Source organism: Salmo trutta, chromosome 4 (genome assembly GCF_901001165.1).
Source record: "Salmo trutta chromosome 4, fSalTru1.1, whole genome shotgun sequence".
Classification (NCBI taxonomy): Eukaryota; Metazoa; Chordata; class Actinopteri; order Salmoniformes; family Salmonidae; genus Salmo; species Salmo trutta.
In genome coordinates this window covers 18853243-18880801 of record NC_042960.1, presented here as the reverse complement: position 1 = coordinate 18880801, position 27559 = coordinate 18853243, and the positions used below count along the sequence as shown (strand labels likewise).

At 40.0% G+C, this 27559-nt stretch overlaps 1 protein-coding gene across 1 annotated transcript; it reads right to left on the bottom strand.

The window, feature by feature from the left end:
• Positions 1-27559, bottom strand: LOC115191614 (uncharacterized). Its single transcript, XM_029749400.1, has 12 exons — positions 27331-27559; positions 23268-23588; positions 22606-22908; positions 22076-22177; positions 21911-21966; positions 19706-19833; positions 9146-9291; positions 3311-3622; positions 2922-3203; positions 2654-2770; positions 2160-2230; positions 1-1556 (listed from the first exon to the last, which is right to left on the bottom strand). The coding sequence occupies exons 1-12, from the start codon at positions 27371-27373 to the stop codon at positions 1437-1439; spliced, it is 2001 nt and encodes a 666-aa protein (XP_029605260.1). The 5' UTR covers positions 27374-27559; the 3' UTR covers positions 1-1436.

The following is a 27559-nucleotide window of genomic DNA, read 5'->3' as shown; positions in this document are numbered from 1 at the left end:
TTTTTTTTGCTATTGGATTAATTGGTTGTTAAAATAACTAAACACAATATTTGCCAATTGATATCCAGCAATATTGCTCGTGTCTGTCTGTGTGTTGCCCACGTTTGTCTATCACTCCGTGTGAAGCCAGTTGATGTGATAACCATCTATTGGGTTGACAAAAATACTTTCTTTCCGCAAAACCTTCTCATGTTATAGATGCTCTATGCAGAAATCACTCTTTCCATTTCCTGGTTGATTATGTGATAAAACAAGCAACTATAGCGAGGAGAATCATTGTACCATCTAAACCGCTGTGGAATATATTTTCCATAACGAAAAATATTGTGTTTTCCTCTGTTTGAAGCTGTTGTACAAAACCAAAAGTAAAATACACAAAAGCAAAACTCAAGCATGGCAAAAATAGAAATAGTGCACATAGAACATATCTACCACTTCTTAGACTTGCTTTCAATAAGAATGACAGATATACATATTTCAGCTAAATAAATGATCCATCATAATAAATGAAACAAGCTAATTAAGAGAGACAAGTTAGGCCAGAACAAAATTTTGCGAAAAGCGATAAGAGTCTAAAAACACTCAAGATCAAATGGCAAATCAAGATCTACAGAAAAAAAGTAAATCTATTGTTAATAGCTTTTGTTATTAAAGCTTTTGTTATTAAATCTATGGACCTAAAGTAGCCTAACAGCCATTGCTGCTAAGGAGTAGGAGGCTTTATCTCAAACGCCTGCTTTTTTCTATTATGTACACAGCTGCTATCCACTGGCAAGCTAAACAATGACCAGCTATAAATGATACAGGTGAGGGACCTACATTTAAACAACAGAACAGTCATTACTGAAAAGAAGCTTTGGCCAGCAGTAGCATAGCAAACACCAAGGGTGCCACATTCCCCCCCACATTCTGAAATATCATTTTTGTCCCCCCAGTTTTATCATTGGAATGTGATACAAAACGATGCAATGGTGTGGTTTAGGGCCATACGGATGCCTCCGAGTGGGCGGGTAGGCTGTTTGGAGTGTTTATCCGACAGGATAAAAAGTTATGTCCTCCCACTTCCAAAACCAGTTGTGCCCAGTATTAAAATATATGTTCCATTTGTTTTAACATATACAAGTGGGATTTGGGACAAAAGGCAGCTGAAAAGAAGGATTATCCTGACCCTGCTACTAACTCAATAAATAGTTATTGAATTGGTCCGTATCAGTGGATGTCATCGAGGCCTCTATTTGACAGAAGGTCTGTGAGAATGACCTACAAAGAAAGCCTGAAATTATAACATCAGCGCAACAGTTGCAGGGGAATTTTCTCCCATAACAACTGTGCCTTAAAAGGTTTTCTGGGTGAATATTATTTTACTTTCATTTTGTTTAAATGTCCTCTTTATGAGTTATCATGTTGGCTTCTCAGTGACTTCCAGTTTTGTTCCTTCATGCTGTGTCAACATCCCTGCTGTCAGCCATGCGATGTAACTGGAGTGTATCATAAACTGATTCCATTTCAGGGTTGTCTCTATGCGACTCCAGTTCTGGTATACCTCTTCGCTCCTCCTAGGCAGGGAGAGGGAGGTAGGGAGGGAAGGAAGGAAGGAATGAGAGGTACAGGGAATAAGGGACAGGGAAAGACGGGAAGGGCAGGAAAGCACCAACAACAAAAAATAATAGTATGTTTCATTATTAGATACTTCGTACCAGAGGAAGGAAACAAGACACGCTCTCTTGTCTACACTCATTGTTCTGCAGCTGGTAACTCAACTGTCATCACAACACATGTAGGATCTTTCCTAAAACTAGTGGGAGGAAACACAAAGCCTAACTTTAAAAGTCCACAGACTTTTTTGCACATACTCTAAAAGACAATGTGAAGATAAAAGGCATTACTGTATACCATATGTGCTGAGTGGCTTCTCATTGTGCAACCCAACCATATCATATGGGCAAAACTGGTTGCAGTGACATCAGGCCTGGTATCAAACTCAGGTGGTCTGTACAACTCAAGACTTAAAAAAATTGCCTTGGACAATATGACAGGATTATTCAGTCTTTCAGGCCTACAGATAGAAGATGCTTGCATAGAGCTAAACCTTACAGTTGTAGCCATGAGGGCTGCAAAAGCTGGTTTATTGTCTATCAGCCTGTAGCATTATTACTAACCTGGTTATCTGTTTGTTTTATGTAAGTAATCGTTGCATACTCAATGTCAACTTGCACTCTTTCGGATGAATCTATAAAGACAAATAAAGTCAATTAAATATAAGGTGGGGGTGTGACTAACTGACAGAGACATACAGACGCTCATCTCCTGGACAGGTTCTGTAAACCCTCAGGACTACTGTTTACGATGGGCACCTGTCTCTCTGCTAGCGGTATTTGTGGCACCATAGAAGCCAATCTTTAAAGTAATGATTGTCAGAGTGTGTTTGTGTGGGTGCCTTCTGCTTTTTCAACATTTCGAGAGGTGTATCAGGAAGGTCTGAGATGATAATACTTTCTGACTAAGCAGAGGAAGTGTGCCACTTTATTTGACCTGCATCCTGTGTTCAAGTAAACAGTTCCTACTTTTTCCCAAAAACTTTTCTTGATAATAACAAAAGGCAGATTATGACATGTTTTGACTGACCTCAGACCTCTAAAAGATTAATACCTGCCTTGTGAGTGTTCATTTCCCCTCTGCTTTAGATTGATTGCAAGTCCAACCAGCCCTGAGGCAACCAAAACGCAGATTACAGCAATAATAAGCATACCCCGAGTCATCCCATCACTGTCTGAAATAAATAAAACACAAGGAAATGATTAATGTAAAATATCGCAAGGCTTTGGCAGTATGTTTTAAATGGGCTCAACTAATAGTTTCACTTATTTGTTTTGGAAGTTGCTATTTTCTGGATGGCTTTAATTCAGAATTGATACTCTTACCTGTCTCCTTGGGATGACCATCTTCACTGCAACATTTTGGGACAAGAACTGTCTCATTGCTGACAGGGTTAGCAGCCACACAGCTGTAGGTGGAGTTGTAGTCCTTTCCCTCTACCTCCAAACGGAGAGATAGATCGGTGGTGAGGTCAGGACTGCTGGTCTGGTTTAGTATTTCCTCTCCCCTGTACAAGGTCAAGGTAACCTCTTTTTTGTTGTCCACAGAACACACTACACTACAGGAGCTGCTGTCACACTCTGTCACCTGAGGTTTGGAAACAACATCTGGAAGACAAATAGTAAATACATTGGAGGAATGGAACTTATATTTCATGTTTTTGTAATATAGCACACACGCACACACACACACGCACACACACGCACATACTTACAGTAAAGAGTGAGGTTAAATTTAGGTATCCAATTCTCTCCGTCTTTATTCTCCACAGAATAAACCCCAGCATCTTCTATCTGTAGGTCTGACAGACTGAATAATCCTGTTACATTGTCCCAGTGAACGCGATTTTTAAATCTCTCTTCTAAATCTACATGGCTTTGTCCATTCATCACACTTGCAGTAGTGTCTTCTCCATACCTTAAATATCCAGTTTTAAACACTCTCTCTGGAAAAGATAAAGACTGTCCCACAATGCCTTTCACCTGCTGAGTCTCAGACTTTACTGTTTGCTGGGAAGCACAGAGAACTGTGGACAGAGAGAGACTCAATGTCAACACAATAACAGTATTCCAGAAGGTCTGCAAAACAGTCGCACACTAAATCTCACAATACCTGGATAAGTGCTTAACATGTCAGTAACCAGATCCATGTGATATTGCAATCTGATGCCAGAAGATGACAATGACATTCTATTGTTAGTTGATTTGTGCAGCACGTCTACAATGTAGTTGCCTGGAACAACACTATTGAGTGTTGATTGAGTATCACAGTTCCTCTTTGCTAATAACAGGTCTGATGTGATGGTGAGGAAACAAAGTTTTAGGACTGGTAGTTTAATATTTTGTCTGTAGTTGAGTTCACATACATTCTCTAAGCAAGGGAAAATCTTTCACTAAAAGACTGTTTTCTTTTCCTTCCAAAATAAAAAAAAATCAAGGATCATTGAAAAGCACATGGTAGAGGGATATTTAACAAATTTCCACTAGCTAAACAGGTGAGGCTCAAAACTGTGCCCCACCTGCCCTGAATGACGGTTAGCCACTGTTCATGCCACGAGAGGTACCGGATCCTGGAAAATAGGTTTCGGAATGAAACAGTCCGAAACTGAGAGGTGCCGGATCCTGTTCTCAAATTAAGCACTGGTTTCATTGTCACATCCTCTGAAGAGACATACAGTGGGGGAAAAAGGTATTTGATCCCCTGCTGACTTTGTACGTTTGCCCACTGACAAAGAAAGGATCAGTCTATCATTTTAATGGTAGGTTTATTTGAACAGTGAGAGACAGAATAACAACAAAAATATCCAGAAAAACGCATGTCAGAAATGTTATAAATTGATTTGAATTTTAATGAGGGAAATAACTGGATTTCTGGCTCCCAGGTGTCTTTTATACAGATAACGAGCTGAGATTAGGAGCACACTCTTAAAGGGAGTGCTCCTAACCACAGCTTGTTACCTGTAAAAAAGACACCTGTCCACAGAAGCAATCAATAAATCAGATTCCAAACTCTCCATCATGGCTCAAGACCAAAGAGCTCTCCAAGGATGTCAGGGACAAGATTGTAGACCTACACAAGGTTGGAATGGGCTACAAGTCCATCGCCAAGCAGCTTGGTGAGAAGGTGACAACATTTGGTGTGATTATTCGCAAATGGAAGAAACACAAAAGAACTGTCAATCTCCCTCGGCCTGGGGCTCCAAGCAAGATCTCACCTCGTACATTCTCAAACAATCAACTATTTTACACCATTTTAAAAACAAGACTCTCGTTAATCTAACCACATTGTCCAATTTCAAAAAGGCTTTACAGCGAAAGCAAAACATTAGATTATGTCAGGAGAGTACACTGCCAAAAATAATCACACAGCCATTTTCAAAGCAAGCATATATGTCATAAAAACCAAAACCACAGCTAAATGCAGCACTAACCTTTGATGATCTTCATCAGATGACACTCCTAGGACATTATGTTATACAATACATGCATGTTTTGTTCAATCAAGTTCATATTTATATCAAAAAACAGCTTTTTACATTAGCATGTGATGTTCAGAACTAGCATACCCACCGCAAACTTCCGGTGAATTTACTAAATTGCTCACGATAAACGTTTACAAAAAACATAATTCTTTTAAGAATTATAGATACAGAACTCCTTTTTGCAATCGCGGTGTCAGATTTGAAAATAGCTTTTCGGCGAAAGCACATTTTGCAATATTCTGAGTAGATAGCTCGGCCATCACAGGCTAGCTAATTTGACACCCACCAAGTTTGGTGCTCACTAAACTCAGAATTACTATAAGAAAAATTGGATTACCTTTGCTGTTCTTCGTCAGAATGCACTCCCAGGACTTCTACTTCAACAACAAATGTTGTTGTTGTTGAAGTAGAAGCTCCGTTTTGTTCGTGCGTTGAGGTCAAATAGCTCCGTTTTGTTCGTGCGTTGAGGTCACTATCCGAAGGGTGATGCGCGGGCGCATTTCGTGACAAAACACTTCAAAATATTTCATTACCGTACTTCGAAGCATGTCAAACGCTGTTTAAAATAAATTTTTATGCGATTTTTCTCGTAAAATAGCGATAATATTCCAACTGGGCGATGTTGTATTCATTCAAAGACTGAAAGAAGAAAATGGAGTAGTCTCGTGGACGCGCATCTCCAGTGCCACTGTGCCCAGGCAGGCCAGTAACAAACAGAGCTGCTGTACTTAGCCCAGAGACTGCAGAGCTCTCATTCCACTTTCTGGCGCCTTCTGAGAGCCAATGGAAGCCTTCGAAAATGTCACGTTACAGCACAGATGCTGTATTTTCGATAGAGAGGCTACAGAAGGACAGTAAATTGTCAGACAGGCCACTTCCTGTATGGAATCTTCTCAGGTTTTGGCCTGCCATATGAGTTCTGTTATACTCACAGACACCATTCAAACAGTTTTAGAAACTTTAGAGTGTTTTCTATCCAAATCTACTAATTACATGCATATTCTAGTTTCTGGGCAGGAGTAGTAACCAGATTAAATCGGGTACGTTTTTTATCCGGCCGTGAAAATACTGCCCCCTATCCCAAACAGGTTAAACAGGTCAACATTCACAAGCCTACAGGGCCAGACGGATTACCAGGACGTGTATTGCGCTGACCAACTGGCAAACAGCTCCCTCTGAAGCTGGATCCTGGACTTCCTGATGGGCCGGCCCCAGGTGATAAGGGTAGGTAACAACACATCCGCCATGCTTATCCTCAACACAGGGGCCCCTCAAGGGTGCGTGCTCAGTCCCCTTCTGTACTCCCTGTTCACTCATGACGTCACGGCCAGGCACGACTCCAACACCATCATTAAGTTTGCAGATGACAACGACCAGACAGTCTATAGGGAGGAGGTCAGAGACCTGGCCGTGTGGTGCCAGGACAACAACCTCTCCCTCAACGTGATCAAGACAATGGAGATGATTGTGGACTTCGGGAAAAAGAGGACTGAGCATGCCCCCATTTTCATCAACGGGGCTGCAGTGGTTGAGAGCTACAAGTTCCTTAGTGTCCACATCACCAACAAACTAACATGGTTCAAGCACACCAAGACAGTCATGAAGATGGAATGACAAAACCTATTCCACCTCAGGTGACTGAAAAGATTTAGCATGAGTCCTCAGCTCTACAGCTGCACCATCGAGAGCATCCTGACTGGTTGCATCACTGCCTGGTATGGCAACTGCTCGGCGTCCGACCGCAAGACACTAAAGAGGGTAGTGCGAACGGCCCAGTACATCACTGGGGCCAAGCTTCCTGCCATCCAGGACCTCTATACCAGGCGGTGTCAGACGAAGGCCCTAAAAATAGTCAAAGACTCCAGCCACCCTAGTCATAGACTGTTCTCTCAGCTACCGCATGGCAAGCAGTACCGGAGCGCCAAGTCTAGGTCAAAGAGGCTTCTAAACAGCTTCTACCCCCAAGCCATAAGACTGCTGAACATCTAATCGAACGGCTACCCAGCCATTTGCATTGCCCCCCCCCCCCCCCCACTCTCTGTTGTTATCATCTATGCATAGTCACTTTAACAACTCTACCTACATGTACATATAACCGGTGCCCCTGTACCGGTACCCCTCTGTATATAGTCTCGCTATTGTTATTTTACTACTGTTATTTAATTACTTGTTACTTTTATTTCTTATTCTTATCCGTATTTTTTTAAACTGCAGTGTTTTTTAGGGGCTCATAAGTAAGCAATTCACTGTAAGGTCTCCTGTTGTATTCGGCGCATGTGACTAATACAATTTGATTTGATTCGATTTTTATTTATAATTTTTTACAGTTTGTAGGATCCATGTCAGCCTATAGGTGTCTTATAGGTGTCTTCGGAAGTGAAAGTTTAACACAGGAAAAAGGAGGACTGTTCTGCATGGGTGTGTAGGCCTGGGAGTGTAACTGTACAGTGCTTTTGTGAAACATTGTTTTCACATTTTCTAAGCGAATGAGATATGCAAATTGGTAAAGACTAACATGATCTTCATTATCACCGATTTGCATACTAATTTGCTTAGAAAACGTATTCTGCCTGTTCTTCAACAGAAGCTAGCCTCCGGCTTACATACTCCAGGCACTTGATAATAAAGTATGCAGACGGTATAAGTCTAATATCTTTCTGTGTTTCACCCACACAAACTCACATACCAAACATCTTTTCATCTAAAATTGTTTAGGATCCTATTCACTAGAATTTTCCACTAGAATTGAATTGACTTTAAAATATTAATACTTACCTAAAGCTTCCACTCCATGTGACTTGCAAGAGAGAAAACAACAATTTCTCCAATTCTAAACATTTTATTTGAACATCCTTAATGTGGATAATGTTTTTGAGGCCCAAAGACTATTTTACATGGAAAACAAGATGACTTAATTCATTTGCAAAAATGTCAAAAAAAATGTTTTTGCTTTGTCATTAAAGGGCATTGTGTGTAGATTGATGAGGGGGGAAATCATACATTTTAGAATAGGGCTTATGTTTGAAATGACGAAATTCATTTTAATACTTTTATGTATCGAATGGTTGTAATCGATTTAGGAATGTCCAAAATTGTAATTTGGGTTATCAGGTTGATTGTGGAGGTTTACACTGCTAAATGTATAGTAATTTAGACTAAGAATGCATTGAGATACTGATCTGTAATTATGATCATGATTGGAAAGTTAATACTAGAATTATGGATAATTATACTGTATGTTAAATGTACATTCTGCCAGAGTCGGTGTGCGTTAAGTTGAGGGTTTTGTCTTTAAGTGATAGCTTAACTAATGTGAAACACTAAGCATTGTCATTCTAAATTTGGGTTGAATAATGAATTGGGGTTTATTTATGATTTGTCCCATGGTATGAAACTCAGCTACTCATCAAATGTACCATTCGAATGTAGCTTCAGTACCACTTTGAGTGTTAATTTTACCTAAAGACTTTTAGATATAGATTTTGTTCATTTTGTGCATGAAGCCACGTCCATGTCCTGTAATGATTCAACATGGTTGAGGGAATTGCTAAGTTCTAACACCATAAAGGTGTATGTTTTATTGTCACATCCATAGTCATTAGTCTTTTCAAACATCATTGGGCAGGCACTGTGAGCCTAAACATAGTAAGCCTGTGAGCTCTGTGAGTTCATTTCAAATGACTAGCTACAGTCTCAGTCTCAGAGAATTATAAAAGGTTGTCTGCCTGTTGTTTCCAAAAGATTATTCATCTCTCATCTAAATGAGTTTATGAATCAATAAAGTATTGGCATACTCTGTAGTTGGTGTATAGATCACAACCTTTTGTAGCCTACACCTCTTTCATCCCATTAAAGAGCTCTGTTTTAGAAACTAGTCTCTGTCTGTATCTATCCCTTAATGTAAATATTCCCATTCGGTCTGTGCTCCACACACTACAGCCCTAGTCCAGGCTCCCTTGTCAAGAAACACAACAAGCGTACAAACATATGATAGATCAAAAGTTACCAATTAAAACATTGAATACTTTATGTTAGTGAAGCAAATCAGTAACAACAAAAGAAACATACCATAATTGACGAAATATAGCAGCATGAGCCTTGTCCATCCAAACAAATGGTTCATTGCTCTAAAGCTCGAGCTGTTCAGATGTGTGCAAGATGTGACCTTGTCCTGGTACAGAGGAGAGAATAGACTCAACCAGACCAGCAGCTCTCTAGGGTGTATTCATTACGCAGATTCTGTTGCAAAACCTTACTTAAAATGGAGGCAAACGGAACAGGTAGGGACCTACCTGAATTTGTCCAATAGAAACTCTAGTTCTAGTTGCAACTGTTTGGATTAATGATTACACACCTGATATCATTGCCAACTCCATCTACAGTGGTGTAGCTGACAACCCTGTCAGTAATCACATCATCACTGTCAACATCACAACACCCTGTGGAGATGGAGGACTTGGAGAAGACGTATGTGTGAGAAATCATATAATCCATTATTGCCATCAGCTCTGAGCTCATTACACTATAATACCTATCCCTCTTGCGATAGGGGGACCGGTTAGTAGACTTGCTGTCTAGTGACGAACCAGAGTGTATGTTGTTACAGCGCACCTTCTAGTGGAGAATATAGAGAATTTCACTGTGAATGGTTTGCGCTTCGCATGAACTTGTGGTGTAGCCTGTGTTCTATTATGTGAGGTATGAACACTGAGTGCACAAAACATTAGGAAAACCTGCTCTTTCCATGACATAGACTGACCAGGTGAATCCAGGTGAAAGCAATAATACCTTATTGAGGTCACTGTTAATCCACTTCAATCAGTGTAGATGAAGGGGAGGAGATATTTGAGTGTGTCAAGAACTGTAATGCTGCTAGGTTTTTCACACTCAACAGTTTCACGGTGTGTATCAAGAATGGTCCACCCCCCAAAGGACATCCAGCCAACTTGAAACAACTGTTGGAAGCACTGGAGTCGACATGGGCCAGCATCCCTGTGGAACTCTTTCGACGCCTTGTAGAGTCCATACCACGGGAAAATGCGGGTGCATCTCAATATTAGGAAGGTGTTCCTAATGTTTTGTGAACTCAATCCATTCAGAAAGCATTCATACATAGACTTATTCCACATTTTACAGCCTAAATTCAAAATAGATTAAATATATGTTTTTCCTTCACATATCTACACACAATACCCCATAATAACAAAGTGAAAATGTGTTTTTAGAAATGTTTTCACATTTATTGAAAATGAAATACAGAAATATCTCATAAATATCTACATAATTCTTCACACCCCTGAGTCAATACCTTGTAGAAGCATCTTTGGCAGACATTTCAGCTTTGTCTTCTGGGTAAGTCTCTAAGAGCTTTGGACACCTGGATTGTACAATATTTACAAATGTTTCTTATTATTCAAGGTCTGTCAAGTTAGTTGTTGATCATTGCTAGACAGCCCTTTTCAAGTCTTGACAAATTTTCAAGACGATTTAAGTCAAAACTGTAGCTAGGCCACTCAGGAACATTCAATGTCGTCTTGGTAAGTAACTCCAGTGTATATTTGGCCTTTTGTTTTAGGAGTGTCTTGCTGAAAGGTGAATTTGTCTCCCAGTCTTTTGGATAGCAGACTGAATTAGTATTCTGCCTGTGCTTACCTCTATTCCATTTATTTGTATCCAAAAAAACTCCCAAGTCCTTGCCAATGACAACCATACCCATAACGTGATGTAGCCACCACCATGCTTGAAAATATGAAGAGCAGTACTCAGTGATGTGTTGTGTTGGATTTGCCCCAAATATAACATTTTGTATTCATGAAATGAAGTACATAAATCCCTGAGCGGTTCCCTTCCTCTCCGGCAACTGAGTTAGGAGGGACACCTGTATCTTTGAAGTGACTGGGTGTATTGATACACCATCCAAAGTGTAATTCAAATCTTCACCATGCTCAAAGAGATATACAATGTTTTTTTAAATATATTTTTACCCATCTACAAATTGGTGGTCTTCTTTGCAAGGCATTGGAAAACCTCCCTGGTCTTTGTTTTTGAATCTGTGTTTGAAATTCACTGCTCAACTGAGGGACCGTATACATAATTGTATGTGTGGGGTATAGAGATGAGGTCGTCATTCAAAAATCACGAAAAACTCTACTATTGTACACAGAGTCCGTGCAACTTATTATATGACTTGTTAAGCATATTTTTAATCCTGAATTTATTTAGGCTTGCAATAATGGAGGAGTTGAATAGTTATTCAGTGAAGACATTTAAACTTTTCATTTTTTATTAATTTGTACACATTTCTAAAAACATAAGTCCACTTTGATATTGTGGGGTATTGTGTGTAGGCCAGTGACACAAAACAATTTTAAATTCAGGCTGTAACACAAACATATTTTGAAAAAGTCAAGGGGTGTGATTACTTTCTGAAGTCTCTGTATATACAGTATATGTAGGCCTAGGGTCTCATTCAAGCTTTGGTTGCACTGTATGTAAAGTTTTGTATTTGTTTTTCCCCCACACAACTCCACACAACAAAGATGAGAAGCATGGAGGAAGATACTATCCTGTTGTCCCACCAGCAGCCTTGGTGGTGTTCCCAGGAATCTTTGCAGTGTCATTCACCATAGGGCGAGGCCAACAAAGGTAAGATACATTTACTGTAACACAGTTCACTTATACTGTACATGTCCTTCATAAACAGCTATTTCTGTCTAACCTATTCTGCGTGCATTCATCCTCTCACTTCATATTCTCCAGAGAATCTTTGAAAGTTGAGTGATGGTGGATGACCAATTCTATGAAAAGCAGAGAGCAAAGTTAGTGAGAGAAAGTAGGTTGGTTGAAATTGAAAACCGGTAGGATAGTAACACAACGCTGCTTGGAAGAGTCTTTGGAATCTCCCTGATTTAACCCTTTTCAATGTTTACCAAAAGAAAAATGATACAATGAATTATTTTTTCAACCAGAGACTCATTGGCCTTTGGCTCATTTTCTGTGAAGAACATGTAAAATAAGAAATTTCCATTGAGTGCACACTGTGCACCCCTCTACACATTTATATTACATATGTGGTGTTTGGTGCCACTGGAACAGAGAGTAATACAAGTGTGGGAAAATGTGTGTAGGTAAAAACAAGTAAAAATTAAACAAAAAGGTTTCCTGTGTGCCTTCACTCTGTATTCCTCCTCCCTGGGCCTGCTGTTTCAACATAGCAGCAAGAACCTGTCTGTCTCCCTGCCTGTCTCCCTGTCTTCCGCTTTTCTCGCATTCTTTACCCTTTGTAATGTGTGAAACTAGACTTTGTCTTGCGGGAACCTGCACAATGTTATTACAATACTTTATTTCGATACATTATTTCGATACATTGAAAAATCGTAGTATTTTCTCACACTCTACCCCAGTCAAGTGCAAATTGGGGCAGGTGTCACGCCCTGACCTTAGATTGCCGTTTATTTTCTCTTTTTTGGGGTTAGGTCAGGGTGTGATGTGGGGTGGGCATTCTATGCCATTCTAGGTTTTCTATTTCTTTGTGTTTGGCCGAGTATGGTTTCCAATCAGAGGCAGCTGTCTTTCGTTGTCTCTGATTGGGAATCATACTAAGGAAGCCTTTTTTTCCTCTTTCTGTGTGGGATCTTGTTTTTGTATTGCTCAGTGAAGCCTGCAGAACGTGATGTTCGTTTTTTTTTCTTTGTTTATTGTTTTGATTGAGTGTTCTGAGTTAAATAAATACAAATATGAACACTTACCACGCTGCACCTTGGTCTACCTTTGACGACGAACGTCACAGCAGGGACACAACAAATAAATAGCTTTGCATGTGTGGCTTCTTACCACAATCAATCACTATGGCAAAAATAATCTCTGCTCAGAGAAATCATTTTTGCAGAGAGAAGCTAGTGTGGAAGGAGAGTCTTCCACTTTGGAGTCTGACAGTGAGTTGGAAGAAGAGGATTAGTGAGATTGACCCTCAGCCAGCCCTAGGACCAGGCCGTCAGCAGCCTGCAGGAGAAATATGTATGTCAAATTGTGAAATTGAATGGTCTTCTTGCCCAAGGTATAAGCCACCCCGCATGGCTGCCAATGTGATAAGGATGCAAACAGGGCCGACACGGATGGAGGTTACTCATGTGCAAGACATAAAGACTTTTTTTGAACTGTTCATCAGAAAATTATTTTGGACTGCACTAATTTGGAGGGAAGGTTTGTTTTTGGAGAGAGATGGAAGGAGGTCGACCAAACTCATTTACATTCATATTTTAGGGTTCTTATCCTTCCTGGTGTTTTCAGATCCAATGGGGAATCCATTGTGGGATGCAGAAACTGGCAGATAACTTTTCTGTGCAACAATGTCTCTGGAAAACATCCACATTATTTCCAGGATTATCCGCTTCGATAACCGAGACACCAGACCAGCTCGTCTGCAGAGAGACAAGCTAGCTGCAAGCAGGTCAGTGTGGGAGAAGTGGGTGGACCGCCCTCCCCTGTTTTACAACCCTGGGCCAAACGTTACTGTTGATGAGCAGTTTATGCCATTTAGGGGCCGTGGCCCCTTCAGGCAGTACATACCGTCTAAACCCCCAACATATGGAATCAAGATCTGGGTTGCCTGTGACGCTGTTTCATCATATGCGTGGAAGCCAGATGGAGGAACCCCTGATAAGAACCAAGGGATGCGTGTTGACCTGGATGTGACACATGGACTCCGTGGTCACAACATCACATAGGATAACTTTTTTAATTCACACAAGCTGGGACAGGAGCTCCTCAAGAGGATCCTGACGATGGTAGGAACAGTACGAAAAAACAAGCCAGAGCTCCGACCTCAGCTGTTGAATACACGGAACAGGCCTATCAATTCCTCTAAGTTTGTGTTCACGGCCGACACGTCCCTAGTGTCCTACATGCCAAAGAAAGGCAAAAATGTGGTACTCATGAGTACGCTGCATAGGGATGGGAGAATCTGTGGCCAGGAACATAAAAAAACAGAAATCATAATGGATTACAATGCCACAAAAGGAGGGGTGGACAATTTAGACAAGCTGGTGACTGGCTACAGTTACAAAAGAAGAACCCTACGCTGGCCACTTGTGATATTCTTCAACATTCTTCAACATCTTGGACATCTCGGCGTGCAACTTGTTTGTCATCTGGCTGGTGTTGAACCCAGATTGGAACAGAGGGAAGCTCCAGAGGAGACAGCTCTTTCTCAAGGAGCTGGGCAAGGTATTGGTAAGACCTCAAACCAGAGGAGGCAACATATCCCAAGTACCCCAATTTCTGCAGCAATCTTGTGGAGCATTCAGGAGGACGATGCTGGTGCCCCATCCGCCCGACCCACAGAACCAACAACTCCAATGGCTGAAGTAAGTGTGAGTGATGCTGTTTCATGTGTGTGTGTCTGACTCTCCTACCTTGGCCTGCTGTAACTACATAAGTGAGTGAGATGTTAGTAAAATTCATGAACTAAGTCTTCTCATCATTCTAGATTGCAGCTGGTAGCAACAAGAAGAAGCGTTGCGATGTGTGTGGACCCAAGAAGGACAGGAAGACACAGTACACATGCATCAAGTGCAAGAAATACATTTGCAACACACACAGTAAAACTCTGTCCCTCATGTGGTGTGTAGACCAGACTTAATTTGTGTTCAATGGGGCTAATTTATAATTTCCAAAAAATACTGTATGTAAAAGTTGTCCTTCCAACTTGTTCATTTCAAAGCAATAAACATAAATAGTGATGAAAACCATGTTTCATTTATATTTGTTCAAGATATACATGATTTATTCCACCCATGTCTTGATCATAATTGATTTTTGTATAAACAAAAATCACATTTTATAAAAAAAACGAACAGCGCTTTTATTGATAAATGTGATATAGCAGAGGTAAATGGCAAATATTGTCACGATTACCAGGATCAGTAGAAAGGCAGAGTCAATTGCGGGAGACAGAGGTCCGGTAGATCGTAGTATTTAATAATAATCCGGAAAACACAAGAAGCCGAAAGGCACAGGGCGCACACAATAATCAAAAAGGGAAACACGTTCCCAAAACAAATGACGCACGGGGCGCAGCCCGGTCAATAATAGAAAATAGGGAGCAGTGCTCACTAACGTCTATCCTGAAATGACATCAAACAATAACGCACGAAATAGACACTAAATACCACCCCCACTAATGGCAGACAAGAAACAGGTGCGGAACAGACAGACAAAACCAAAAGACACCGAAACATGGATCGGTGGCAGCTAGTAGGCCGGCGACAACGACCGCCGAGTGCCGCCCGACCGAGGAGGGGCGCCACCTTCTGTGGATACTGTGACAAATATTAACAATGTATGCTGTCTATATTGCTTGTAATTGATATAAGTCAACATCTAATTATTAAGTATTAAGCATTTTTATGTAAATTGTTATGGCTGTATTGTTTTAAAAACCCAATAATGTTGTGGGTCCATCAGACCGCGAACGTTGGGCCAGTAACCGAAAGGTTGCTCGATCGAATCCCTGAGCTGACAAGGTAAAAATCTGTCGTTCTGCCCCTGAACAAGGCAGTTAACCCACTGTTCCTAGGCCGTCATTGTAAATAAGAATGTGTTCTTAACTGACTTGCCTAGTTAAATAAAAGGTAAAATAAAATATATATATATATTAAAAAATAACAAAAACATGAACACCACACAAGGGTAAAGGCTGGGCTGCAGGTGACTGAACACAGACATATGCCTCAGAAATACATTTTGGAAGAGCAGCCAGATTGTGGGAGGGTTGGGGGCCTGTGTGGGGTAACCAGAGATCTGTGTAGGTGTGTTGCATCGGCTAACTCAGCCAGGTGAAAGCTAGAAGATTTTACTTGGAAGGGGTGGGTGGGATAAACAATCTGTGAGGGGGGCTGAAATTTGACTTGGCAAAGAGCTCATCAACTGCTTTAGCGTTTAAATGAATAATTTACCCCGTCCACAATCAGACATACAGTGCTGAATGTATCATCAATATCATATTTGTATATAGCTGTACCGGTCTCTGACTCTCTCATTCCCTTCATAAGTTAACCTGGTTGCTTTAGCTCAAGTAAAACTACACAAATAAATGTATAAAAATTAATGAGTGTCAACATACTTGGATTCAGTCAACACCACAACACCCCATATTGTCTGTGTGTGTGCGTGTGTTAGTGTGCGTGAGTGTGCATGTACACTTCTCTATCGCCATCTATGTCAGCGTGTGGTTATCGCTTATTTGTTCTCTCTGTTGTCAGTAGCCTATATGGGTCAGTCGCTGTCATTCTTCTAATAGGGGAGATGTGGTAAATCCCTCTGTCTCTGAACAGCTTCTCTCAAGCAAGGGATCTGACACCACAAACCATGCTCTTAGTCCCCTGCACCTAAATTTAGCAGGCACTCTTATCAAGAGTGACTTACAATAAGTGCATTGAAATAAAGTAGGTAAAATAACCAGACGTCTGTTAGGGTCTCCAAGCTAGACAGGATGTGGTGGGGCTGCAGAGAAACAGAGATGATAGATAATGGGGGCAGGGAGAAATACACCATCTCTGACTGATATCATCAACCACACGGCCAAGGTGACAAGCAGCAAAAACCTGTTGAAACTAGATTCATTGAAAGTATTAAAATGTGGGATTCAGAGTAGGGCAAATGCCAAATAAAGTTGTGTTAATTGTATAGATTTGGACCTTTTGAGGATATGGTAAAATATTTATTTGGCATTTGAGGACTTGTGAGGCATCTGTTTCTCAAACTAGACACTCTGACGAGTTTCAGAAGAAATTCCTTTGTTTCTGGCCATTTTGAGCCTGTAATCGAACCCACAAATGTTGATGCTCCAGATACTCAACTAGTCTAAAGAAGAAGAATAAGTCTGCCTTGAATTCTAAATCAATCACTGACAGTGTCAATGACAAAACACACCCACACCATCACACCTCCTCCTCCATGCTTCACGGTGGGAACCACACGTGTGGAGATCATCCGTTCACCTACTCTGTGTCTCACAAAGACACGGCGGTTGGACCCAAAAATCTACAATTAGGACTCATCAGACCAAAGGACAGATTTCCACCGGTCTAATGACCTTTGCACATCTTTCTTGGGCCAAGCAGGTCTCTTCTTATTATTTCTGTTCTTTAATAGTGGTTTCTTTGCAGCAATTCGACCATGAAGGCCAGATCCACGCAGTCGCCTCTGAACAGTTGATGTTGAGAGGGAACTGTTACTTGAACTCTGTGAAGCATTTATTTGGTCTGCAATTTCTGAGGCTGGTAACTCTAATGAACTTATCCTCTGCAGCAGAGGTAACTCTGGGTCTTCCTTTCCTGTGGCGGTCCTCAATAGAGACAGTTTCATCACAGTGCTTGATGATTTTTGCACTTGAAGAAACTTGAAATGTTCCGCATTGATTGACCTTCATGTCTTAAAGTAATGATGGACTGTCGTTTCTCCTTACTTATTTGAGCTGTTCTTGCCATAATATGGACTTGGTCTTTTACCAAATAGGACGTTGTTCTGTATACCACCCCTGCCTTGCCACAACACAACAGATTGGCTCAAATGCATTAAGAAGGAAATAAATTATTTTAACAAGGCACACCTGTTAATTGAAATGCATTGCAGGTGACTACCTCATGGAGCTGAGAGAATTCCAAGAGCGCGCAAAGCTGTCATCAAGGCAAAGGGTGGCTACTTTGAAGAATCTAAAATCTAAAATATATTTAGATTTGTTTAACACTTTTTTGGTTACTACATTATTCCATATGTGTTATTTCATACGTTTGATGTCTTCACTATTATTCTACAGTGTAGAAAATTGTAAAAATAAAGAAAAACCCTTGAATGAGTAGGTTTGTCCAAACTTTTGACTGGTACTGTATGTCAATTATTTTTATTTAAATATATATATATTTTCCTTTATTACTTTATCAGATTTTACCTCTCTGAGTTGTCCCAAAGTCAATGGTATCTACCACGAAACCACGATACCAATAACCACTGTGGTCCAAATAACTATAAAGAACGTTGCCACCAAAACAATTACAGCTACAATCAACCTGATCGCTACGTTCCTGCACCCAACCCACACAAAGTGTCAGGGCACAAGAGTAACAAAGGGTTCAGTGACGATCAACACGTAGACCGATGCTCTCTAGAAGTTCTGCTGAGAGAATTACAAAATCGCCAACAATTAGACAAAGAGGATAAAGATAAGTCACCATGACTTCGCATTTGCAGAAGAACAGTTCCGACGATATTAACACAATTAGCGAGGAAGTAAACAATCTAATTACCCCGGCTCTCACTCGAAACCCTATCCAGGGCACGCTCGATCAAGAAACAAGCCCCCGGCACTTGACTATATACTCAGATACAAATGTTGTGACGCACAAGGTAAACAACATCGCAATAGCCAATTCCATTCTGAAACTACACTTTCAATAGGTATCGCTTGTTCACCCTGTTGTTGTGACTTTACATTCATTAATCTGATGACTGTTATTTATCTAATCAACTAACTATGTTTAATTTGTTACCCGATTAAATGAATCATTTAACAATTAACTTATTAGGATTTGGGGCACCAGGAGAGCAGTTGTTTAAAGAGTTACCATCTCTTGCCAATTACTTTCATAATTGTTCATATTTCATACACAACGTTAAGGATGGAGACTTCGTACATGTAGTGTATATACTTTCAAGTTACAGTATTTCCTTTCCTTTCCTTTTTTTTATTACATAAAAAATAACAACCCATATGACATTATTATTCTTTAGATCGCCTCTGACCATTCCCCACGTTCTATGTTAAAAATAATGTTCCAGTATTCGCTTTAGAACGAGTTAGAGTTTTGGCGGGAGACAAAGCACATTCCTTTGTGAATTTGGAGAGGGAGACCCTGGATCTCCTCTCCTGTAATTTACAACAGGGCATGAGGTGTCAACCCCCCACTAGCTCCCGCCTCCCCCTCTCTGTGGGTGAGAGAGGGTCTGGTTGAAATAATAAATTTCCAAGCTAATCTGACCTATTTGGATCCTCACAGGACAGTCATGACAGTAGTTTGGTAAATAGTGGAGAACATAACACAGACTCTCTAGAGGGAAGATAAAGGCAGGACAAACCTACATGAAAACATTCATCCACAAGTTTAAGCATGCCCATGAGATCAGCAGGTTTGGGCAGTCGGTTACAATCATTTTGAAAATAAATGGTAAAAGCGTTTCAGGGAGTGGATGTGGTGCCATGATTTAACTCATTTGCTTGTTTACATGCTACTAGTCCTGGTTTTCAGACAAATGTTCTGACCTAAATAACAACAATAATATTGCATTTTTATCAAACACATTTCTTGCAAAGTAAGGTACAGCACTATGAAAAATACACATTTAAAATTACAGTAAAGACATACACACAGCATGTAACATTGACATAGTGGTATGGTTGCCTACCTATAGCACCATACCAACGTGAAACATGTAGGACCAATGCTGTTATTGGTCTGGTCCCTCACCGGAGACCAATCCGGAATGGCTAAACCTACCAGGGGCCCAAGCCCCCTCCGGCGTAGCTCTCAGGGTCATTGAGACACACAAGCCTCTAAACCACGCCAAGGTCACAGCTTTGAGAGAGGAGTGATTGAATCTAGTCCTGTCTGAACAGAAGGTAAGATTCTGACATCTGAGTATAAAACAGACTCTTCTGGTGAACAGACTCCTCCGGTGCCAGATGCCAGTATATACCCAACCTGTAATGCCAGCACAAACAAATAGAAACAGAAGCCTGCAATTCAATGAGATTTGCATATTGTGCTTGTTCTTGTGTATTCTGTATTTTCACATTGGCTGGTATGTTATACAAGCCAACAACAAGTGACCACTTCCATCCTAAATGTGTATGTGTGTGTGTGTGTGTGTTCACAGATACAGAAGTTGCATAGAAAACCAAGTAGCATAATATGCATGCACATATATAGACAGTACATACACACATCCATACTAGAGGTCGACCGATTAATCGGAATGGCCGATTAATTAGGGCCGATTTCAAGCTTTCATAACAATCGGAAATCGGTATTTTTGGACGCCGATTTGTGATATGTGATTATTATTATTATTATTATTATTTTTTTAGACCTTTATTTAACTAGGCAAGTCAGTTAAGAACACATTCTCATTTTCAATGACGGCCTAGGAACGGTGGGTTAACTGCCTTGTTCAGGGGCAGAACGACAGATTTTTACCTTGTCAGCTCAGGGATTCAATCTTGCAACCTTACGGTTAACTAGTCCAACCACCTGCTTTACATTGCACTCCACGAGGTTACGCGAATGCAGTAAGAAGCTAAGGTAAGTTGCTAGCTAGCATTAAACTTATCTTATAAAAAACAATCAGTCAATCATAATCACTAGTTAACTACACATGGTTGATGATATTACTAGTTTATCTAGCCTGTCCTGTGTTGCATATAATCGCTTAGGTACACGTTGCTCCAACCATAAACATCAATGCCTTTCTTAAAATCGTTGCGAACTGTGTAGACTATTTCTTCCTAACAAAGACAGCCGACTTCGCCAAACGGGGATGATTTAACAAAAGCGCATTTGCGAAAAAAGCACAATCGTTGCACGACTGTACCTAACCATAAACATCAATGCCTTTCTTAAAATCAATACACAGAAGTATATATTTTTAAACCTGCATATTTAGCTAAATTAAATCCAGGTTAGCAGGCAATATTAACCAGGTGAAATTGTGTCATTTTGCGTTCATTGCACACAGTCAGAGTATATGCAACACTTTGGGAAATTTGTCAGAATTTTACATAATTATGACAAAACACTGAAGGTTGTGCAATGTAACAGGAATAAAGTTATGTTTTCGAGATGATAGTTTCCGGATTCGACCATATTAATGACCTAAGGCTCGTGTTTCTGTGTGTTATTATGTTATAATTAAGTCTATGATTTGATAGAGCAGTCTGACTGAGCGGTGGTAGGCAGCAGCAGGCTCGTAAGCGTTCATTCAAAATAGCACTTTCGTGCGTTTTGCCAGCAGCCCTTCGCAATGCATTGCGCTGTTTATGACTTCAAGCCTATCAACTCCCAAGATGAGGCTGGTGTAACCGATGTGAAATGGCTAGCTAGTTAGCCGGGTGCACGCTAATAGCATTTTAAACGTCACTCGCTCTGAGACTTGGAGTAGTTTTTTCCCTTCCTCTACGTGGGTAACGCTGCTTCGAGGGTGGCTGTTGTCGATGTGTTCCTGGTTCGAGCCCAGGTAGGAGCGAGGAGAGGGACGGAAGCTATACTGTTACAGTGGCAATACTAAAGTGCCTGTAAGAACATCCAATAGTCAAAGGTATATGAAATACAAATCGTATAGAGAGAAATAGTCCTATAATTCCTATAATAACTACAACCTAAAACATCTTACCTGGGAATATTGAAGACTCATGTTAAAAGGAACCACCAGCTTTCATATGTTCTCATGTTCTGAGCAAGGAACTTAAACGTTAGCTTTTTTACATGGCACATATTGCACTTTTACTTTCTTCTCCAACACTTTGTTTTTGCATTATTTAAATCAAATTGAACATGTTTACTTATTTATTTGAGGCTAAATTGATTTTATTGATGTATTATATTAAGTTAAAACAAGTGTTAATTCAGTATTGTTGTAATTGTCATTATTACAAATAAAGAAATAAAACAAAATCGTCCGATTGATCGGTATCGGCTTTTTTGGCCCCCCAATAATCGGTATCGGGATTGGCGTTGAAAAATCATAACCGGTCAACCTCTAATCCATACACATAGACCTTACCAATGTATGAAAGTTCACATCAGCATAATGTTGGTCTTCTTCTCTTTGCTTGCTGGCTGCATTGAAATAAAGGGAAAAGGCCAATTATTACACGATTACCTATGTTCTGTGTTTGTTGCCTTCAGTGTGCTGTGTGATGTGAACTGTAACACAGACTGTACTTACCTCCACATTTTCTTATTTTAACTGCCCAGAATATACCACCACTTATTATCCCAACTGCTAACAATGTGACCAGTGTGATTGCGACAGGATTGGGACCAGACTCTGTCAGGGGTAAAATGCAGCTGTTCAAACCCATGCCATGTGCTTTAGTCAATACTAATGAATGATATTGGTGAAGGTATTATAAGGTAGGCTACACGGCTCATAGGAAAATAAATACAGAAATCAGCTTGCTGTAGTACAGAAGTTAAAATAAATACAATATGATAATATGCATGTTGAGGGATTTTGTAAAAACTGCCTTCAGGTTATACTATTAAAAATAAAATAGGTTATTTTTCCCCTTACTATCCTACAAAATAAGTTGTTAGTGAGGAAACAAAGAGCAGACACTGTATGGGAGTCGGCTCTGTCCAATGAAATCTCTGGTGAGGTCGTTATAAACAGAGCCTGTATTTACTGGTCTGTCATTACGGTCCCTCACTGATCCACAAAATGGAAAAACAATGCTATATGCAGTGTTGACATACCTTTGAGGGCAGAGCGTGAGGACAATTGAGGGCAGAGTGTTTCAATGTTGAGTGGAGTTGGTTTTGAGTCAGCGGGGTTGGAAGCCTCACAGCTGTAGGTGTCAATGTTTATTTTGTTTAACTCCAGAGGGAGAGAGAGATTGGCGAGAAGATCTGGGCTGCTGGTCTGGTTGAATATCTTCTCTCCGCTGTACCAGGTCAAGATCACCTCTCTCCCGTTATTCACAGTGCACACCAATGAACAGCTCACTTTTTCAAATGGACTGTCCACTGAGCGACTGATGTGAGGAGCAGACACTGAGGCTGGGATAGCAGAATGATTAAGCAGTGACTCAATGACAAACAGAGATAGAAAATGATGCGTTGACAGTGAAAACTAAGATGTCATAAATCAGATCTAAACGTATATGAAGAAGTGGGCTATTTCTTTTTCAAACATGTGGCAGACTCACGCGGCAGACTCACAGTAAAGTTTACAGTGTAAATGTTGTGAATTGCTTGGGATTTTTGAGACCAGCCATGGTACATGTTATAGTTTAAAAACAAGTAACTAAATACAAAGGTCTTTCTTGATCTTAATTGAAAACAACTCTGGGAGATAGGTAACAGAGTAAATGGGAGAATGGAAAAAAGGGAAGTAAAAAATTAAGCCATACACACACCATAGACAGTTAGATTTGCAATCTTCAATGAAGTCTGTGTATTGATGATACTTATTTTATAAAGTCCAGAGTCGTTGATGGTGAGGTTTCTGATGGTGAGAGATCCAGTCTGAGTATCCAGCTTCAGTCTGTCTTTGAACTTCCTACTGTAGTCCGTTGTAACCACACCAGCATTCAGCAGAGCTATGTTATCAAATGAATCTGAACGACTCAATGGGAAAGACCATGATATAATAGTGCCACTAGGTAGTTCAGTAAGTCCAGTCGGTAAAGTTACTTTCATTCCCTCTTTTCCAGACACATTTACAGCATCAATCAGATCTGAAAGGAAGAAAGAAAACATAAGCTACTGGCAGTAGCTACATCAATACAAGACATTAACAGGACTAAATCCTGTAGGTGATCCCGGATCCAAGCCAAGCACATGATAGACTGCATGCAGTGACCAACGTACATTTTTGTTTTATTGTCTTTGTATTATTATTATTATTTTATAATCCATTGAGTTGTAGTTATGGCTACTAGGTGTAGCCTAGTTCACATGTCTAACACGTGAACACTAAATAAGAATATTTTCACCTTTATTTAACCCAGAGCTGCCAACTCCCAAGCATTGGCCATGAGACACGCATTTCACCCTTTTCTTACACATTCACAGCACACCTCATATAGGGCTGGCAACTTTAGAAAAAAGCTTTGAGTGATGTTTGCTATGTGAATTTCATTGCCCCCGGTACAATCCCTAGATGGGGGACTGTGGGTCCCCCCCGGGAGATTTTACTGTTTTAAAGCAAATTTACTGCAATCCTACGTATTTTGACATGAATTAGGTCTATGATCAGGGTGCAATATTAGGTGTATTCAGGATGCTTTTAACATTAAATCAAAATTGTTACTTTGAGATTTTTGGGGAATGAGATGTAAAGTATGCTAATATTTGTTAGGTGGTTTGACACTTTATTCAGACAGTAATGAAATGAGATGGGGAGACAGGCAAATGCTAGAAGGTTGGATGCAGGGATTGATCTCTGTTCTCAGTTGGAAAGTTGTATGTGACACATGCCGAGGAGTGTTACGCACTACACCAAGGCTCTGCACAGGAAATATTATTGGTTGATGGCAGTTGGTAACCAAATAATAGATTGCAGTCTGCTTGTCCATAGACTGCTTTCAAGGCAAAAACACAAACATTGTATATTTTCTAATTTGGGTGAACTATTTAAAATAGGGCTGGAAGAATCCTGTTTGCTCTCCAGGAGCCCCCCCCCCCCCCCCCCCCCCGATCTGTTTCCCAAGTGCTGGGTGTTTGAAAATGTTCTTGTTATAACAATTAATTTCTCAAAATCACCCAACTTTCAATTGAAATCAAATTAAAGACATAGCCTCATATAAGTCATTTTCAAAGACACAAGTAGGCATATCAGATTTCAAATAAGTGATTACACTGACAAAATTGTGAAGAAGTGTTCTTGCTCACAAGCACAGTAATTAGCCTATATATATATTTTAGCCCATTGTTAAGAATGAGAATTGTTCCACTGATCAGACTAAAAGTAAATAGCTAATTAAATCTCCTGAAGATTAGGTGACACAAATCTGCCCCTACGCCCTAACCAAATTATATTTCTAGTTATTGTCCCCCCTCTAGAATAAAACGTACACTTTTGGGTTCACAATCTGTTTGACAAAATTATTTTCATAGTAACAAATCAGGTCACCCTACCAAACTTCCCTGCTAAAATGTATTGTAGTGTAAGTCTGTCTGTCTGCTGCCTTTTCATTGTCACAGCCAAAAAGCCAATCACCAAAAGAGCGGACTAACGCAAGTGTGGATGAAATCTACTTTAGTACGTACTGTCTGTAGTGTCTTAGCTCTTATTACTAATGGATATAATAAGAAAGACTGAATACATTGAAGTGAACTGGAGCTTCACATTTACTAAACCTAGTTTGTACAAGAATAACATAGAGCAACACTGCACATGACCAAGGACGCGTCACGATCTGAACCTCTATCGTCGTCCTGTCTTGCCACAGCACTGTGAACCGCCACACATTGAAGCATATGATTAGTCTAGTTATCTAAGGGATCAAGGTGATTGGATGGAAAAAGAAACACCCCTCAAGATTAGAGTGGAGCTGAATGGAGAGTACCATCTCTGCTGAGTTTATAGAAAAAGAGTAGCATGGTAGCGCTGTTTTATGTACAATATACAATGCATTATTTTGACAGCATGTACAAAAGTTGATTTAATCCACACTAGTCCCCTCCTTTGGTGATTGTCGTTTAGGCTGTGACAACGTAAAGGCAGCAGACAGACCTACCTACAGTGTACGTTTTAGTCTGGGGGGGACAGTAAATAGAAAAATAATTTGGTTAGGGTGTTGGGGCAGATTTATGTAATCTTGTCTTCAAGCGATTTGATTGTTTATTTACTTTTTGTCTGATCAGTGGAACAATTCTCATTGTTAACAGTGGGCTAAAATATAGGGTAATTACTGTGCTTGACTTGTCAGCAAGAACACTACTGTTATTCCCCACACTTATTTGATTATTTCACTTCCTCCCAATTTTTCCACTGTAATCACATATTTGAAATCTGATATGCCTACTTTTTTCTTTGAAAACAAATGATATAAGATATGTATTTTTGCAGCCGTTCATGGACAGTTTTGAATAAGTCATACAAATAAGAAGAGGGCCCATATGAGTGTGTCTGTCATAATCGGACTGTTGCAGATGTAAAGCTAGATGTTCTGGGTAGGTTGAACAGACATGACGAAACTTTCCATTTTGAATGTTGACTGGGAACAAGAACTATGGCTACTTTACTCAGGGACAAAACACTATATCCACCATTTTTTTCATAAGAAATGATTGGTTATGGGTACCTTCATGTGTCTGTAAAATATTACTGTTCTCAGAAATGGACATTATTTATTGGTGGGGGGGGGGGGGGGGGAAACTGCCATATATATTTTTTTTTTAACTGGAATGGAATGTTCGTATCCTGTATATTTGACAGTGATATGTGATTGGTTTCTTAGGTATCTCTTTATGTAGTGTTGTGGTGTCTCTCATGCCGTGATGTGTTAGGTTCTATTTTTTTATATACATTTGTTAATCCCAGCCCCCGTCCACATCTCCGCAGGAGGGCTTGAGCCTTTTTTGTGGGCCATCATTGTAAATAAGAATTTATTCTGACTTTAAATTAAGGTTAAATAACAAAAATTATAATAAAAAAAGCATTGGCTATTAAATGCTCCAGGAATCAATATAATTTTTAACATTTTAGTATTGTGCACATGCTAAGCAGAGATGGTACGGTGACTCATAAACACATTATATTTTGTCGATGTAGAGTAAGATGATGTCAAGGATCGCAACTAGTAAACATAAACCACCTGAACATTGATATTCATTTGATTTCTCTTGAAGGTTGGATGATTTTGAGAAATTAATTGTTATAACAAGAACATTTTCAAACACCCAGCACTTTTGTGTCATTACCTTGAAGAGCAGTCTATGGATAAGGAGACTGCAATCTATGATTTGGTTCCCCACTGCCATCAACCATGAATATTAAAAATGTACTTCACATTACATCCCCAAAAAATCTCAAAGTAACAACCTTGTCGAATTTTGAGTGTTCATTTCATGTTCAAATCATTCTGAATACAACTGATGTGTTTTTTTTTACCCTGGTCATACGTCTAATTCATGTCAAAATACATAGAATTGGAAGAAATTTGCTTTAAAACAGTACAATTTTCGTCTGTACCAGGGGGCAATGAAATTCACATAGCAAATCTCACTCCAAACATTCTTCAAAAGTTGGCAGCCCTGATTTAACCAGTAAGTCATCGAGAACACATTTTCTCTTTTACAATAACGACATGACCAAAAAGCGATAATGAATTTATAACAGCATTTTTTTTCTGCAGCATCTGCCACAACACTTTTGCAATAATATTGCACATTCACATCAATTACACAAGAGTCATGTAACATGATAGTAGCCTACTTTTGTAATTGACTCTCAGTTTGACAAGGCAGACTTACCACTTTCGAGAAAGAGTAATATCCAGAGAACGGATCGTATCATTTTTCTTTTCAATAGGGTGTTCAGATTAAGTGTAATTCAAAGATACATTTTTGCCAGCACTCTACGGTCTCCCACCCATTGGTCCGCATGTCTGTCTGTGTCTTTCTGTCTCTCTGTCGCTCTCTCACTCACTCACACACTCTCTCACTCTCTCACACGCATTGTGTGCCCAGTCTCTCTCTCTAT

Coding starts and splice junctions, on each gene's coding strand:
- LOC115191614 (XM_029749400.1), bottom strand. CDS start 27,373: ATGATACGATCCGTTCTCTGGATATTACTCTTTCTCGAAAGTG. Junction 19,834..21,910: donor ATGTGAACTTTCATACATTG/GTAAGGTCTATG, acceptor CTGGCATTACAG/GTTGGGTATATACTGGCATC. Junction 3,623..9,145: donor GCTATATTTCGTCAATTATG/GTATGTTTCTTT, acceptor CTCTGTCCACAG/TTCTCTGTGCTTCCCAGCAA.